Here is a 17,388-nt window from a genome sequence, read left to right as displayed (position 1 = left end):
AAGGACAAATGTTAAATGGACTTGAGCTTGTATAGCCCAAAGCAGTGGGAGCAAATTGGGATTATGTCCCCACAACCTTCAGATTGCGGAAAGACGACTCTACCTACTGAGCCACAGCCGCCCACAACTTTACATCCCCCTTAACCTCCATCACACACACACACACACACACACACACACACACACACACATTATCTGTAGGCTTACCTCTGCTCTCAGTCTGCTCAAGGCTGTCTGCCTCATCCCTCATTTTGCCTCTTTGCCTCTTGGTGTTTTGTTACTTTAAAATGTTACATACTCCTCATGAGCAAGTTTTCATTACACTTTAGTGTCCGCAGGAAGCTTCTTAGTGATCTCACAAAGGAACGTGCTTTTTTAACCAGCAGCAGACGTTTATATGAAATTTTAAAGTAGTAGGCTTTTACACAGGGAAGTCTGCACATCAGTAGAAGTATTCAGTGTTTTTGGATGTAGTGCTGCAGCACATCTCAGCATGCAGGCGAGTCTGCTTGTCTGTGTGGCTGCATGCACACTCTGTAGAGGCACACTCAGAAGTAGGGAGAGAAAGAGAGGCTTCCAGATATATAATCCTAATCCCTTGTTTGCATTAAGTGCTTATTTTGAAAGGAGTTTTTACTGTTTATTATATTATTATTTCATGATTTAGATAGATAACTATGCTGTATCAACAATGCAGCACCAAACTTGACCATCAGCATAAAAGTCATATAATGAAATGTGGTTGTTGCAAATATGAAATGGAAACAAGATGGGACCCAGTACTGAACCTTGTGGATCCCCCTGTGGCAGGGGTGCAAATGCAATATAAGCATGTTTTCTTAAATCTGTGCCATATTTTTTTACATGGTTTTAATTCAAATAACTTACAGGAAAAGGTACCATTAAGACAAAAAAAAACAGCAGAACCAGGGAGGAAATGGTGCAGTGACCTCTGGATCTGAAGGTCAAATAACTAAATGTAAAGTTTATACTTCTGAATCCAAAAATGCACATCATTTGCTGTTTTTATTCAATTGGAGGCTAATTGTAGAAAACAATGTTGGATGTTTTCATATGTTATTTAACAGGATGAGCCATCAGAACACGAATTCGGACTGAGGCCATTTGAGGTTATGTAACGCTTACTTAGCTAACAGAGAAATAATCCACATCAGGCTGTTAAAGTTCAATGTTTTCATGTTTTTTGGGGCCTTAAAGTGGTTTGTGATTCTTCAGAGAGCTTCGTGAGGGCAGGCTGTCCTCAGATTCACCTGGTCACGCACCCCTCTGCTGCGGCTACTGGCTCTGATTCCTCACAGTGTGTAGCGCTGTGTCGTGCAGACTTGTGCGAGTCCATAACCACCTCTTCGCTTCTCTTTCAGATCTCCGCACTACGCCTGCCCAGAGGTTATCAGGGTAAGTGCTCTCTCTCCGTGTTTCTGCCTTTCATACAGTAAAAAGCCGCTGTGGCTGCTGAATGGCTCTTACATCACTGCTCCATGCTCCCTGCGCTCTGTCACATTTGCCTCTCTGGTCTCATCCCCTCCCCCCTTCTGCTCTCCCTCTCCACTGGGCTGAAAAACACTTCAAGTACACTTAAAAGATGGGCTATTTGTGGAGAATACTTGCATATTTTTGCCCAAATTTTCTCTTATATCTGATGACTGACAAATATCAAATCATAATCAACTAATCAGTCTTCTCCAGGGAGATACATCATCAAATAACTGAGATAGAGAGGGATGTCTTTGAAAGATCCAACATAAACCCACCACAAGCGAGAACTGGCAACAGTTTCTTGATTTTGGAAACCAAAGAATACTTAATGTTTAAACGATGCTAAAATATTTTAAATATACAACATGTTCAATGTAGATGGCAGCAAAAGTTTACGCTTTCAATCTGTTATTTTGTCGCCACGGGGCAGAGCTTCACTTCATGCTTCTGCAGCTGCAACCATATGAAGCCTAGCTTTAGTCCATGCAGGATACAGTAGTCATATGCCCAGCTGTGATCAGCTGATCCTAATTATTTAGCCCAGCTCCCACAGCCAATCACAACTCTTTCTGTCAACATAGTGCTGTGACGTTCTTCTCACTAATCCCTGCTTGCATTAATGCTGAAGCTACTGCTGCTGGCAAAGCTTCACCTCCTCCACCCCAGCCTCCTACTTTATAGCATACAGCTTGTTGCACCCCTATTCAGATTCATGGGATTGATTAAATGCTTGAAGAAGAGCTTTCAGTGCTGTTCTGCGCTCTTTATTTCATAAAGAAATGTGGTCCAGTTATGATAAAAATGCCACTATACTATAGTTATATCCACTGTAATGGCTATGTGGGCAGCAGACATTTTTTTTCAGCTTATGGCACAGCAAAACCTCACCAGTGGCTACTGCCTCATTCTCCTCACATGGGGCTGATTGGTTCTGTCTTTTTTCAGACTTAGCACAAAAATTTTCAGATTGGAGCTTGGCAAGTTGGATCTTTCTGATGGCATAAATGGAATCTGGCCTGTTTATCTGCTTTGCAAGGTTTCAGAACCCCACCAGTGAAAGAAAACCCAAAAATGAGAATGGCTACTGAATATCTATGATTACATTTAGCATTACCGTGCAAGATCACTGATGAAAAGAGACAGCTGACTGTGATTGTTATGTCATTAAGGAACATTAACTCACTGGCTAATTAGAACTCACCTATGCTTTGATGCTGATGATTTTTTTTTGCCCTTCATTTCTCAAATGCCTTGAAAAGCTGATGGATTGGCCAAATTCCATGTCTGTATTTTGGTGGCTCCATCCTGCAAAGATTCAAGCTGAAATGCTTCTTCCTTGTCTGAGAATGACCAGACCAATCAGTGTCATTTGAAGTGAGCAAGGCGATAGGTACAGACAAGGTTTAGTTGAAGTGACTACAAGTGTGTACACAACAGCAGAGAATGTCTCAGAAAAATATAGTAAATGAAATTAACAAATTTCCTTCTGCTAGTCTACAAAATACATTTATTTGCTGATATTAAATTATCAACAAAAGGCTTTTATTCTGCTTCCTTTTGATATGAAACGGAATTTTTATTTTCATTGTGAACTAGAAATCTTACCGTTCAGTTACCATTTCTACTTTTAAATAAATTAATTGAATATCTTACACTGTGCATACACAAATCTCTGCACCAGTTTCCACACAGCAGACAAGCGAGGTTTGGTGCACCAGAAAAATAAAATTCAAACTCTCTGTCCCAAAAATAACTCCTGCACTGCAGTCTGCAGATTGCTGATGCCACATTGCAGAAGTTTCCATATATGGATGGATTTTTCCATTAAGTTTGGTGCCAGGCCTCAGAGCAGTCACGGTGATTTGCAGTTTTTGGGGATGGATGAATGTTGCGGAGACTTTTACTGGAGTTTATGATGTGATTCTCATTTCTGTCTCTTGTCTGTGTTCCAGGGGGAGAAGTATGACGGGAGGAAAGCAGATGCATGGAGCTGTGGAGTCATTCTGTTTGCACTTTTAGTGGTGAGTGACAGCTACTGCTGCAGAGACAACACCTACAAATTCACCTTATTACCAAAAGTTCAAGGATGCAATAAAGCAGGCTTCATGTCGGGATTTTAAATGGTGTTTTTAGCACTAAGGCTGTGTTCACACTGCAGTAAAAGTGACCTCAATGCTATGTTTTTAATGGAATTGTAAATACCACATGTCACATAATCTGTTCTTTTGCACTCAGATTTGACCACTTCACACAGATCTGATACAGGTCAGACATTTTACAAGGCAACCTCAGGCCCTGTTACAGTATTTTTCTTTAGTTTTGCATATGTTTGGAGCTTTCAGAAGCGACTTTACTTTAATAGTTTTGTCCATACTGTGCATTAACAACACATCTTCAGTGACAACCTGATATCTGAGCTCTTACATAAACAACAGCCCATATATCAGCACGACACCGCTTCCAACAGCAAATCATCAAATTCAACAAACTCAGAGCATACTGGGATATAGAGATGTTTGAAGAAGTAAAACACATAATCCAGAATAAAAACACAGCTGTGGTGACAAATACACGACAACCTGAAGAGAAAAATCTCACTATGAATAACTAATGTCCAGATGGTCTGTACAACCTGCGCTAAGCACCTCATTTCCACTTGTGTATGTCTACAGAGGTAAAGCAAGTGGAACCTCTCTGATACCATGTGTGCCTGCAAAACTTCTCCCATCCATGATATTTAGTTTTACCTCTGCCTTGAGTATGTTAAAAAAAAAAAAGTCCCAAATTATGGATCTTTTTTCATTCTGCTAAAATGGTTCTTTACAGTCAGATCATCATAGCACTTTGTGATATACACCATTAGACTGTAGAAGGAATTGGACAAAGCCTGTGTTACGTCAGCCGTCTCCTTACTATAGGCGGACTCAACTACTTTTGAAGCCAATCCGCGGTCGCTTCCATATTGAAATTGCAGTCTCAACAGAACTTTGGATCAACCAAACGGCCCGCCCACTTGGCTCGACTTCCTGTCAGCTAGCCAACTAGCATTATGGTTGACAGAAACGTAGCCTCTACCTGTCGAGCTATCTGTCAGTCAAATGAGACGCACCAATCAGTGCACAGTGAGGTTTTTCCTAAATATAATCTAAACCATTGTGGTAAAAAAAAAATCCAGCCCCCCGTACAATGAGAGGACATGAAGACATTAACTAATGAGACACATTTGGTTTTTTGAACCAGGCTGTAAACCATTTCATTTCTAGTGTAAAAAAAAAAAAGATTTTTAACAGGTGTTAAGATGGCAGGTGTTCCTGCAGCCAGCCTCAAGTGGACGCTCGTTGTATTGCAATTTTATGCACTTCTGCATTGGCTTTATTTTCAGGACTGGAGTTTGCTGCTTGTGTACACCACATGTACAAAAGTATTCAGATACCTGACCATCACATCAACAGGGATTGTAATAACATTGTGTTCAAATGCATGAACTCTTATATGGAGTTTGCCTCCTGTTTGCAGCTGTAACATCCTCCACTCTTCCTGGAAGGCTTTCCACAACAAATTAGAGTGTTTCAGTGGGAATTTGTGCTCATTCTTTCTATGGAGTATTGATGAGGCAGCTGCTCGGCCATGGAAAACCATTCCATGAAGCTCCCACCACACAGTTTGTATGCTTATATTAATGCCAGAACTCTGTGTTTAGTCAGGAATTTATGCAAGATGTGCCTTAGCAGTTGTTGACTCCACTGTGTGATTTTACATGGACTTATGTGATCAGAAATGAGACGTAGAGCTTATCCAAGTGTTAAACCATTTTAATTGAAGAAATAATTGACATTGTTTAGTGGAAAACAACAAACAACAGGGTTTTGGTATTTTTCTCTATTAAGGAAACATCATATATATTTATTCAAACCATTCTTAATGTTGAAACCTCAAAATATACTTTATTTCACTCACTCAGGTTTCTCCTGGTCTTTATCTCCATCAAAAGTCTAAATATGAAACCAGAGAATAGTTTGCAAGTCCTATTGAGCATGCAAGCTTTTAAATTAACCTTACTTTTGTACAAAACCTGAAAGATAGCCACCCAGGCTGAGTTTTGCAACCTTCCTCATAGGTTAAATGCTAATCTGCAAGCTTCAACCTTGATTTTTGAGATTAAATTTGTTCCTGTAAACTTTTTCTCATGGTGATGTTTGAATTTAAAGTGTTTATTTCACAGTTTACTAATGTAGAAAACTAATGGCTGTTCTAAGCATCCCCCTGAGACTCTATTTGTCCGTTTTTTAATTAAAAACTTGCTGACACAGGCAAACCCTTTCCGTCCTCTGATTTGCTGCAGTGTAACAGAGGAAAGAGAAGTTGATTTAGTTTGTTCCTGAGGCAAATATTTTTGCTGAAGAAAGTTTTTATTTGTGAAGCTGCAGAACATTCAAGGTCACTGAAATTAATCAACACAGAATAAATAACCTGGCATCAGCAGCTGCTCTGGGATTTAAAGGTGACATGTTTTTAAGTGCTCTTTTTGGGGGAAGGTCACTCTGTAAAAACAATGTTTGTCAACTTTTAAAGACATTCACTGATGTGTCAGTGAAGAGTGGATGGAGTGCTGTTATTCTATAGATGTGCCTGATTTTGTATTTCTGTCTGCGTTTGAACACCAGGTGGGACTGAATTAAATATGTGGTGCTAGAAACACAGTGTGTAGCAATAAAATATTTACAAACCTTATTAAAAATGAAACTTGCAAAAAATGAAACAGGTCTGTCCCTTCACTCACTATCATCCAACATGTCAGAATGCCTTTTGTTAGCTGCTGATGCTAACATTAGCATAACCCCTTTCCAGGTAATTTCATTGTTGTTTTTTATCCTGCTGGCTGTGCTTTTTTTTTTTCCAGAGATCCTCCCCTCTCAAAAAGGTAGGGACAAGGCCATGTTTACCATTGTACAGCATCTCCTCTTCTTTAAATAACAGTCTGTAAACGTCTGGGAAGTGAGGAAAACAGCTGCTGGAGTTTTAGGAGAGGAAGGTTGTCCCATTCTTGTCTTATGTAGGATTCTAGCTGCTCAACACTCTTTTTTGCTTGATATTTCCTTTATTTGATGCTGCAAATGTTTTCTATTAGTGAAAGGTCTGGACTGCAGGCAGGCCAGTTCAGTACTCTTTGACTGTGAAGCCATGCTGTTGTGATGGATGTGGTATGTGGTTTAAAATTGTCCTGCTGAAATAGTCAAGGCCGTTCCTTGGGGGTGCCATGAGACCTCACGAGATCAAAATGCCACAAGATTACTCGTAGCTGAAAAATCCATCTCACAAGATCAATATTGCGCAGACACTAGGAGCAGCAGCTCTCCTGACAGAAAACCATACCAAACTGGAAATTATGAAATATTGCAAAGATGCCCTGGACACTCTATAATTGTTGGTGAGAGAGCAAATGAAGAAACAGAGCTGATCCATGACTCATTAAGATCACCGCTCCAACCTCCACCCCCTCCTCCACATGCGCTACCTGGGGTCTCACATGATCCGCCTATGCATAATAAGTTCATCATAACGATCTGAAATCACGAAATACTGCTGCTGGAAACCTGTGCAGTCTCCGTGAGGAGAAAACAGCATTTATATAATTTCTGTATGCACGCACACTCGCTCATAGTGCAGCTATCTGTGACTTTGTAACTTTGATTCAGGTGCTGCTTGGTCATTTCTCCCTCTCGTCTCACCGTCTGTTAGTCACACATTTATCAGCTGTTGGCTTTGCTATCATCAGTCAGAAGCTTAACATGTGTAGCACAGCAGGCCGTTGTATACTGCAGTGGTAAACTTAGCAAAACATACTTTGTTTGAGTGCCATAGAGTCCACTGTTAGCCCCAAAAATCAAAGTTCTAGCTCCAGTTAAACGCACCATGCTTGTTGTCTGACAGCAGAGCAGAGACACACTCTTGCTCACCAACACACACACATTAACACACATACTCAACTGTATGTCATGTCCAACACTGTCAAAGCTCAAATGAGGAAAAAAAACACAAAATGATAAAATAATCTGTTTCTCTAAATTACAGCAAACGTGTTATTGACAGAAAAATTAATTCTAAGTGTTTTAAATATGGGTGTAGTTAAAGAGGATGAGAAATAGTTTGATTTTATTGATGCAGCTCTTTAAATTTCACTCTGTTGTAAACAGTTTTAAAAATACTTTAAAAATAATCTAAATGCTTTTATCATATATAATTAGATATAATATTAAATATAATTATTATATTTGTAGCAATGAGTGCATAGTGTAGTAAGATAAAGATGTGGTAGACTATTAAAATGAAAGGTTTGATGTGAAGAACATTAAAACGTACAGTTGGAGTCAGAGTTAGACACAATAAACTCTGTGAAAGCATTGATAGCTTATTCAGTACAGCAGGAGTTAGTTTAAACATTTTTTTAAAGACCTGAATGCTTTGGAATTATGACTTTCAGTTATATAAAGGACATATTATTCACCCATGTATTTTTTTTTTCAAAAATTAAAAAAAAGTGTAAAATCTCTTATCTTCTTTTGGGCCCAAATCTCATCTCATCTCGTCTCGTGTGATAAGTGTCTCATCACACCCCTACGGTCCCTAAAAAACATTGTCTGGATTGGAGCATACGTTGCTCTTAAACCTCTATATTCTTTTTAGTATTGATTGCGTCTTTCCAGATGTGTAAGCTGCCCACGCCATTAGCACTAATGCAGCTCCATACCATCAGAGATGCAGGCTTTAGAGCTGTGTTCTGATACCTAGCGGGATGGTCCCTCTCCTTTAGAGACTGTAGAACAGGTGGTTTCCAAAATGGATTTAGAATTTTGATTCATTTGACCACAGAACAGTTTTCCATTTTGCCTCAGTCCATTTTAAATAAGAAGACAGCTGTGTTTCTGGATCATGTTCACATATAGATTCTTCTTCTTAGCATCATACAGCTTTAACTTGTTCCTGAGGCCATGCATTGATTTCCTGTACAGAATCATGCCTGTTTTAATGCAGTGCAATCTTTTGATCGTATTATGTATGGTCAATGGTAGGAAAATCTTTGTAATTTTACATGGAGGAACATTGTTCCTCAATTTTTTAGACACAGTTTTTTTCACAAATTGTTCAACTTTTGCCCGTCTTTCTTCCTAGAGACCCTGCCCCTCTAAAATGCTCCTCTTATACCTGGTCATGTTCCTGACCTCTCGCCATTTAATCTAATTAGTTGCAAAATGCACTTCCAGATTTTTAGTATTTTTTACTCTTCCAGTCTTTGGTTGCCCTGTCCCTACTTTTTTGAGATGTGTTGCTGTCATCAAATTCAAAATTAACTAATATTTCATCATGAAATGGTAAAATGTCTCAGTTTCATCTGATATTTTGTTTAGGTTCTACTGAGAATGAAATATGGGTTAAGGAGTTATGCAAATCATTATTTGCATTTTTTAAAGTGCTCCAACTTTTTTGAAATTGTGGTTGGCGTTTTTGGCCATAGCAGAGCAGATGTTTCACTTTGACCTAAAAGGGCAGAGTTAAAAGGTCAACAAAGGGAAGTACCTTGAAGACATTTCCATTAAATGTTGGACTTACTCATTTGTGTGCAGCATGTCAGAAGAGATGAGATCAGGAACTCTGGTTAAAATTGTACATCACGCAACGACAGCTTCTCATGTCAGCAGTTCATAATGTGACAGTGAAAAGTGAGTCATCAGAGAAGAAGCTAAATTACAGTTTGTTGGTTAGCTGTGTGCATGCTGCGTGTCCTCGTCTTGATTAAGACGGAGCACTAACACAATCATCACGTGAAGATAAATCTCCCCACTCCTCTCTTTTTGATTACACACGCAGTGTCAGCGGCCATCTGGCTCCGTCCTGCACTCGTTTACAAAAAGGAGAAACGGTATCAGTCAGCACGTCACTGAGCACGCTCCACAGCTGCAGAGCTGAAGCCGAGCAGGCCGTGACACAAACTACTCCATCATCACTGACTCTGATGACTGATACCTTTCTTCTGTGTCAAATCCAGATTATCTGTGAGTGAAATCTGACAGGCTATTTACATGTCAACAGACAGGTAAATGTTTAATCTGATGTGCAGATGTTTGATGTCTGATCTCCAAACACAGACATTGCAGATTTCTCCAGCATGCAGTCAGGATGTTAACAGACCCCAAAGGAGTATTCCTAATAACTTTCTTGACCCCTGAACTTTCCTCCATTGCTTCCCTATGATGAGGCAGAATACTTAGCATATTGTTCAACATGTTCATCCTTTTTTGTATGCCTGAAATACATTTTTACTTCCTAAGTTCCAGGGTATGAAGGCTAATTTAAGGACAAGCAATTACAGTCAGGGTCTGATTCGCTAAAGATGGATTGCAGCTGTTAAAACCAACAAAATTGGGCATCCTTTGGTCCCGCTCTATGCTCTGACTCAAGGTCTAATTCACAAAGCATATCTCTGATGATATTCAGGAGCAAACTAAGTTGTCCTGCACCTTGCAGTTGACTTGTGTTTTGTGTACAAATGTAGGTAAAGGTTCTCTGCAGCTTTACTGCAGCCAGTCAAAAGCCGAGCCAAAAGCCACACAAATATGGTGAGTTAAAAGGAAAATTTTGTAATTTATTGTAAGCTTATTCTCTAAACGAAGCAACAGAAAGACTCGAAGGTAAAAACAGCACTTCCCCTTGTTGTCATGCTACCATCTCCTCTCCACACGTGGATGAAATGTGCAGCTGTGGAGATTCCTGGGAGTGATATCTTTACGGATTTTATTTACAGAGCATTGATGTTTAAGTCATACAGAAGTGGAATAGTTTTCCTGATCTATGGGAAGTTTGCAACCCTGTTCTCAGATTGGACAGTTAACTCAGTGAGCCTGTTTTGCATAGAGAGTGGTCAGTTTTTCTCATTAGACTGTATAAAAGCTTGCAGATATAATTGCAAAGCTGATGAATTTTCCATATTTGATGTCTGTCACCATGCAAAACCATCTTGCAAAGTTGCAATCTGAAACATTTGTGCCAGATCTGAGAATAGACTGAACCTATCAGCATCATCAGAGGAGAATGAGGCAGTACCTACAGGGTTTAGTTGTACTGGTAGCTTGTATACAATTACAACCAGTGCAGAAACTTGGATGTAGCTATTGTATAGCAGCAGCTTCTATCAAAACTTGACTTTTTTTTTGACAAGCATGCAAGGAACTGCAGAAAGTTTTTCATAGCAAAAAAAGATGTTTTTACTTTTCTACCGACCTGCCCTGGCATGAGTTTGCTGCAGTTATAGGAAGGGTTTAGTTGTGCTGTTAGCCGATGTACGATGGCTGCTGGTGGAGTCATTAACCTGGATGTAGCTATAGCGGCAATTTGATCAGAATGAGACAACATAATAATAACTTTATTTATATAGCACTTTTTAAACATGGGTTAACGAAGTGTTTTCCAGTGTTAATTTCGTCGACTAAAACTATGACTAAAAATGTTTGACAGCCTTTTTTTCCATGACAAAAACTAGATTAAGACTAACAAAAATAGATCTGTGAAGACTAAACCTGACAAAAACTAAGTTTAGTTTTTTTCAAGATGAGTAAAACTAGACTAAAATGTAATGTAGGTGCCAGCAGACATTAAAAATCCATGAAATTTCTCCACTGTGGCCAAATCTGTCAAAAAACAATACATCTGTATCCCTTTTGTCCCTCAGCTGAAGAAAGCAGGGACCCCAGATTGGGCACTGCCATGATTTGGTACCAGATTTAGGACAGATAATAAATGCTTGGACTAAAAGTTAACCCCTTAAAGCCTGAAAACACAAGTAATAGCCAGAAAATTCTAATTTTTTTTAGATCTAAAATGTTCAGTTAACTTTCTACTGAAATTTTTTAAAAATCCAAATTTCCATAAAATTTAATGATTATATTTTTAGTATCTCATTTTATTCATTAGGTATTTTTGGTAACTGATAATTCTCTTGAGGGCATTTTTATCATTTATCAGATTCTATTCATAAGTTTTTTTGAGTATTTTATTGAGCATATTGATTAGATAGCAGGATCATAAAAGTATGTATCAAATATGCTACAACAGGTGTCAAGGGGTTAAAACTAAAATGTTAGGACTTTTAATGGTCTAAAACTAGACTAAAATGTTTTGAGTTTCCGTCGACTTAAACTAGACAAAAACTAAAAAGGATAAAAATGACTAAAATGTGACTAAAACTAAAATGCATTTTATTGAAAGACTAAAAACTAAGACTAAAATTAAAAATAGCTGCCAAAATTAACTCTGGTGTTTTCTCACAAGGAAGCAAACAGAAGAACAAAGCCAAAAAACCCTGACAAAAGACAGAGACAACAGAACAGATGACACCCTGCCACATCAACAGAACCCAAACAGTTTCAGAACCTGAACAAAAAGATTCTTAAGAGACATTTCCTAAGTCATAAAATATGTTTCTGCTTCTCTTCAGACCAACTGCAGCATGAGTTTGATTCACCAAACGGCTCCACTAGTTATTGCCTACAGTAGCTACCATGTCGAGCTGCCCTCTACATCAGCAGTTCAGGACCCACCAAGTTTTAAAACGTTTCCGGCAACTCAAACTTGTTTAATAAAAAATGTTACCATTTGGGCCCAAAATGGAACAAAAGAAAACTGAACAGAGAGAACTGAATGAATCGAATGAGTAAAAAGCACACTGCTCATATTCTTGTTCTAAGTTTATTGTTTTTTAGATTTATTTGATTTTTTAAATTTTTAATCTGAAAAATAAAGAACTAAGAATGATGGATTTTTTGACACTGTTCTATTTGCTGTTTGTTGTTCTATTGACAGGGGACTTAAAGTTACATTTCCTTTATTCTGCTACTTCCTGTTTTATTATTTGTGAGCTGATTTTTGCCATGAAACACTGGATGACGTAACAACAAGTAAAGACCGAGATGACCAGACACTAACATGAATGTCTCCTTTCCAGGGCGCTCTGCCTTTCGACGATGACAACCTGAGGAATCTTCTGGAAAAAGTGAAGCTGGGAGTTTTCCACATGCCACACTTCATCCCTCCAGACTGTCAGAACCTCCTGCGTGGGATGATCGAAGTGGACGCCAGCAAGAGGCTCACGGTGAGTAAAGCCCCTCACCTCTGTCCAGTCAAGCGGCTCTTCATAGGAAAACTCTAAAACCTTCCATCAGTGGACTTGTCCTCTGCTTGCATTCGTACAGTCCGCTGCCTCAGGGACAGCTCTGGATAAATTTAGCAGAGTTGCACCGTGACTTGCCCTGCAGCTTCTTCACTCTGCATAAAATCTTTTCATCTCCAGCCAAGGATTTGTTTTTAGCTCAGAATAGAAACATTTTTGAAAAATGGCAGAGGCTTTATTTAGATGATGAGCTTGTGTTTTGTCTGCAGTTATTTTAACTTTGGGTAGCAGCTGCAATGTCTGCACATCTTTTAGATGACTAGGATTACAGCAGTTAACTCATATTTTAATATTTAAGCTCAACACAGGAGTTTATAAAGAGGTCAGTCAAGTTTCCTCTGACAGCTGTGATCTTCATGGAGCCAGTCATCAGCACAGCCTGTTTATCAATTGTTCTGACAGCTCTAGCTTAAGACAAGGTCAGACCACACAGGCTTTGTCTGTTATCATGGTCACTGTGTCAGATTAGGAGATCACAGAGCCATGAATATGTGCAGTGACTTGACCGACAGACATGACAGACTACATGGTGGCAACTAAATAATCATCACAACAAATGTGACAGTGTTAGAAGCAAGATGAGCCAGGCTAGATCATAACTGGAAAGGCTGTAATAAAACAATCTGTATTTACTTCATTGTACTGTATTTATTTGCCCATACAAACATTAAAGTGAATGGACCTTTGCTGTAGTCCATGAACGACACATCATTAAAGGCCAGGATGTTGTTGCAAACAATCTTTTCCTCTGTCCCACAGCTCCAAATTGCAGCACCAACTTTGTCCTTCTTCTCAGACTTTACCATTTTGTTTGTTTATATGTGTGACTTTTGCACATGCTCTGTCCTCAGCAGATTTACTGACATGCAGAGAGAGAAATCAAACATGCTAGACTTTCTGTCTGGAGGTTGTGAGGCATTCTCTCTGTAGCCGTTACTTTCATTCAAAACGCTCAGTCACAGGTGGTAAGTGGTACTAAGTGGTAGGGATGCTAGGAGTAGCATGGGGAAGGGCAGTGGTTCCCAAAGTGGGCCATGGGCCCCCCAGGGCATGACAGGGGCAACAAGGATAAGCAACACCAGCTGATGACTTCAGTACTGTAGAAGGGGATCAGTCCATTGATGCCACCTTAGGTTCAATAATGTGGATGCAGTTCAAGCTCAAGATAGTACCCACATTTTGGATTGGAGAGGAAAAGGAGTACCACTGCTGGGCAGGAGAGCCTTAGACACACTTCTCTCCCTTTGAGACATCCTAAAGGTCTTTACACACTGGGTCCATTATTTTCGGATCCGTAATCCAAAAAACGTCACGCACTCGGACCTTGCACACTGGGTCCGATGCATTTTTATTTGCCTTCACTATGAAAATTCGTAGATTGTGGCAAATAGTTTCATTCTGCAAGCCTGTGGCTCTGTCACTCCTTTAAAATCCTGCTGGATCCATCCTGACAGAGAGTTTCATACAGTACCTGCTCATGCGTCATAGCGCTGAGCCACGTTGGAGAGATGGAGAGCAACTTTTTAACTGTCTCTTTTATAAGCTGTGAGTAGGCCACATTGATTGCTTTATCTGTCATATTTCCATGGCTGATGTCCTGATTACACACCTGCAAACTACAGTGTTTTAAGGGAGGTTTCGCGAGTGGGAGAGAGGGAGGAATTGGACGGGGATGAGTGAGCGAGAGAGAAAAAGTAACGGTTGCTGAACTGGATCATCAATCACCCATCTATCTGTTATATTTCCATGGTTTGTATCCACATAATAAATGAGCAAACTTTGGTGTTTAAAGTGAGGTTTCAGGGCGAGAGAGAGGGAGAGAGAGAGGAAGGAGGGGTCCGGTGGGGGTGAGCAAGCAAGGAGGAAGCAACGGGCACTGTTTTGAATCATCACTCACTCATTTAAATGACTTGAACTGATGCAAAATTTCGCATAAAATCGAGCCTGTTCTGAAAAAGTGACTGATGAAAATTTCAGTGTCAGTGTGCAACCTTGATTATAGCAACATGGAACCACAAGGATAGGGTGTCTTGATTCTTGTTGGCATTGAGGTTAAGGATGAAGTGCAGGGATGCATGGCCCTTCAAATGTTTTTTTTTTAAGAGGCATGCTCCAAAATGGAGTTTTATAGGAAATCTCCGTGGATACCTTGTAAATCATTGGCAGGATGTCTGCTCAGGTGTCTAGAGAAAAGGTAAATGTCAGGAGTTTCTTCATTGGTAAGATCTGAAACCAACAACAATGATCTAATAATTTTATGTTGTTTCAGTGTATTGTATTTTTCCTTTTACTTCAGCCATTTTAAGAATTGCTTGCTGTAGAATTACCCAATAACAGTACTGCATCTGCTTTGTTAATGCCTCCAACAACCTGTGATTACGTGTCAGGATCCTGTGTTGTTGACCTGTTTGTAGGAGAAGATTTCACCACTACCCTAAATGTTTCAGGTACCAAAAATATCAATGGCAGAAATGATCAGACACAGTTAAGGTTCAAAGTTCTCTCAGTTTTACTGCCAAAATGGGTCATTTACAAAAGGGCAGTCTGATCAAACAATTAAGTCCAAGGGGAAACAGGCAAAATCCAAATCCACAAACAGGCAAAGGTTAAACCAAGAGAACTCAAAATAGAAAAGGGCTTGAAAGCAATGTACACACTTGGATAACAGAGACAATCTAGCATCTGAAGAGGGAAACAAAGGAGTATATTTAGTGGCTGGCTAAAAGCTGATTAGAGGCAGCTGGTAATCAAGGAGCTGAGACACACCTGAGGGCTGGCACTGAGATGACAGGAGATGGTAGAGTTCAAAATAAAACAGGAAAAGAAATGCAATTCAATTTCATGTTACACTACCTTTGCAGCTTTAATTTGTAAAACAGCATCAGGGAAGTCAAATTTTGAGATTATTAAGTTGTAAATTTACATGAAAGCAAAGTCAGAAATTTTTGTAAGACAGTCATTAATGTTTATTTTCCTCTTCTTTCTGTTACAGTTAGAGCAGATCCAGAAGCATACATGGTACCTGTAAGTATACGTTTACCTGTTTCTGTCACTTTTACCGTCTGAATTCTTGACTTTGTTATGTTAGATGCTAACTCTAAAAATGCTTAATGTTTTTATTTAGTGTCCCCCTGTGATGGTGTTCAGTGACCTGCTGATAAATCTCACTTCTAGTGTCACATTCTCAGCTAAAATGGTGTGTTTTTGCAGAGCCGGGAAGAACGAGCCGGAGCCAGAGCAGCCAGTCCCCAGGAAGGTGGCCATCAGGACGCTGGCTTCAGCCGAGGAGATCGACCCCGATGTCCTGGAGAGCATGCACTCTCTGGGCTGCTTCAGAGACAAGGACAAACTCACCAAAGACCTGCTGTCTGAGGAGTGAGTGAGGGGGAGGAGCAGGGGTAGAGAGGAGATAAAGGAGGGGGGGCCAGGGAAAGGAGCTGACGAGGGGGGAAGAGAAATATATGAGACGGGTTGAAAAGTGTCAGTTTGATGAATTTTTCTATTTAATATGTCGTTTGATGATGGAGCGGCTGGCTGTCCCGCTCTTAAACAATGTTCACTCAGCTCATGGTGATCTCTCTGACCCTCCTCTGTCTCCAGAGACAACCAGGAAAAGATGATCTACTTCCTGCTGCTGGACCGTAAAGAGAGGTATCCGAGCCACGAGGACCAGAACCTGCCGCCACGTAACGAGATCGGTATGCAAGTCTGACTAAACTTAAATAAACTTCATATAGTATAGCAAGATGTGTACATTAATGTTTTTTTTTTTATTACTCTGATTGTGAATCTTCTGACAGCGGGACCCCATGACACTTAGCTTTGAGAGATAATCTGCACAATTAGTGACATTCACAGCAGCCTCAGCTATGAATTGTTTTCAGTGTTAATTATCATTTCAGTTGACTTTCTCTTTTGAAAGATGAACCAACTAAGTAACTAAAGGTTTTGGGCTAACATAAGCAAACGTCTATCATTTATACTAAATGTTTTTTCTAGCTATCACTACATGATTTGAAGGAGTATACGCAGTAGCCTGATTTACAGAGCTGTTTAAAGCACTGGTTTTTGCTTCTCTGTGATGTTTCACCTTAACTGTGAATATCACAGAGGCATAAAGGGGCAGTCCTCGAAGGTAGTAAAAGAGGCATTACAGAGACAGAAACAGGATCAGTGGAGCCAGCAAGGGAGTGTAGCGCTTTATATGTGCATGTCTGATTGTGTTTGTGTGTGGAGCACCTGCTCTGGTCTCTCACCATCCCAATGCCAAAGTGGGACACGTTCATAAAACCATAATGAAAATGTCATAATAGTTGAGTTAAGACTTTGTAATGAAAGATGCTGGACATGGATAGAGGAAGCTGATCAAGCTAAACTTCTGTTTGTGTTTAAAGCTGAAGGAATTGGGCCCTCTACTCTGAAAGGTGTGTTAAAGAGAGCTACTTCATTCCACTGTTGCAAGAGAGTTCTCTCTCCTGGTTCAAAAGGCTCCTGTTTTCACACTCAAAGAAAATGCTACTACTACGTTATGGAGGTGATAGTTGCAATTGCCATTGTGTCTTTAGTCAATGTAATATGCAGTAAGAAAAAGTTTAATTATTGTGACACTACACCAGTATGGTATCAATGCCTTAGTGTAACTAAAAGTAAAAATTATTCTGCAGAGAGGC

At 39.8% G+C, this 17,388-nt stretch overlaps 1 protein-coding gene across 1 annotated transcript in view; it reads left to right on the top strand.

Annotated features, from left to right (window-relative positions):
* The window catches only part of LOC121511637 (serine/threonine-protein kinase BRSK2-like), a 117,638-nt gene that overhangs the window by 44,557 nt on the left and 55,693 nt on the right, over positions 1–17,388 (top strand). The window contains exons 6-11 of the mRNA XM_041790390.1: positions 1,383–1,416; positions 3,450–3,518; positions 12,494–12,640; positions 15,711–15,742; positions 15,929–16,093; positions 16,319–16,416. Coding sequence (XP_041646324.1) covers positions 1,383–1,416; positions 3,450–3,518; positions 12,494–12,640; positions 15,711–15,742; positions 15,929–16,093; positions 16,319–16,416 — 545 coding nt within the window. The remainder of the gene's footprint in view (positions 1–1,382; positions 1,417–3,449; positions 3,519–12,493; positions 12,641–15,710; positions 15,743–15,928; positions 16,094–16,318; positions 16,417–17,388) is intronic.

The sequence above is a fragment of the Cheilinus undulatus genome, linkage group 1, assembly GCF_018320785.1.
Source record: "Cheilinus undulatus linkage group 1, ASM1832078v1, whole genome shotgun sequence".
NCBI lineage: Eukaryota > Metazoa > Chordata > Actinopteri > Labriformes > Labridae > Cheilinus > Cheilinus undulatus.
Note: the sequence above shows the minus strand (reverse complement) of the source record. Positions and strands in the feature narration are given on the sequence as shown.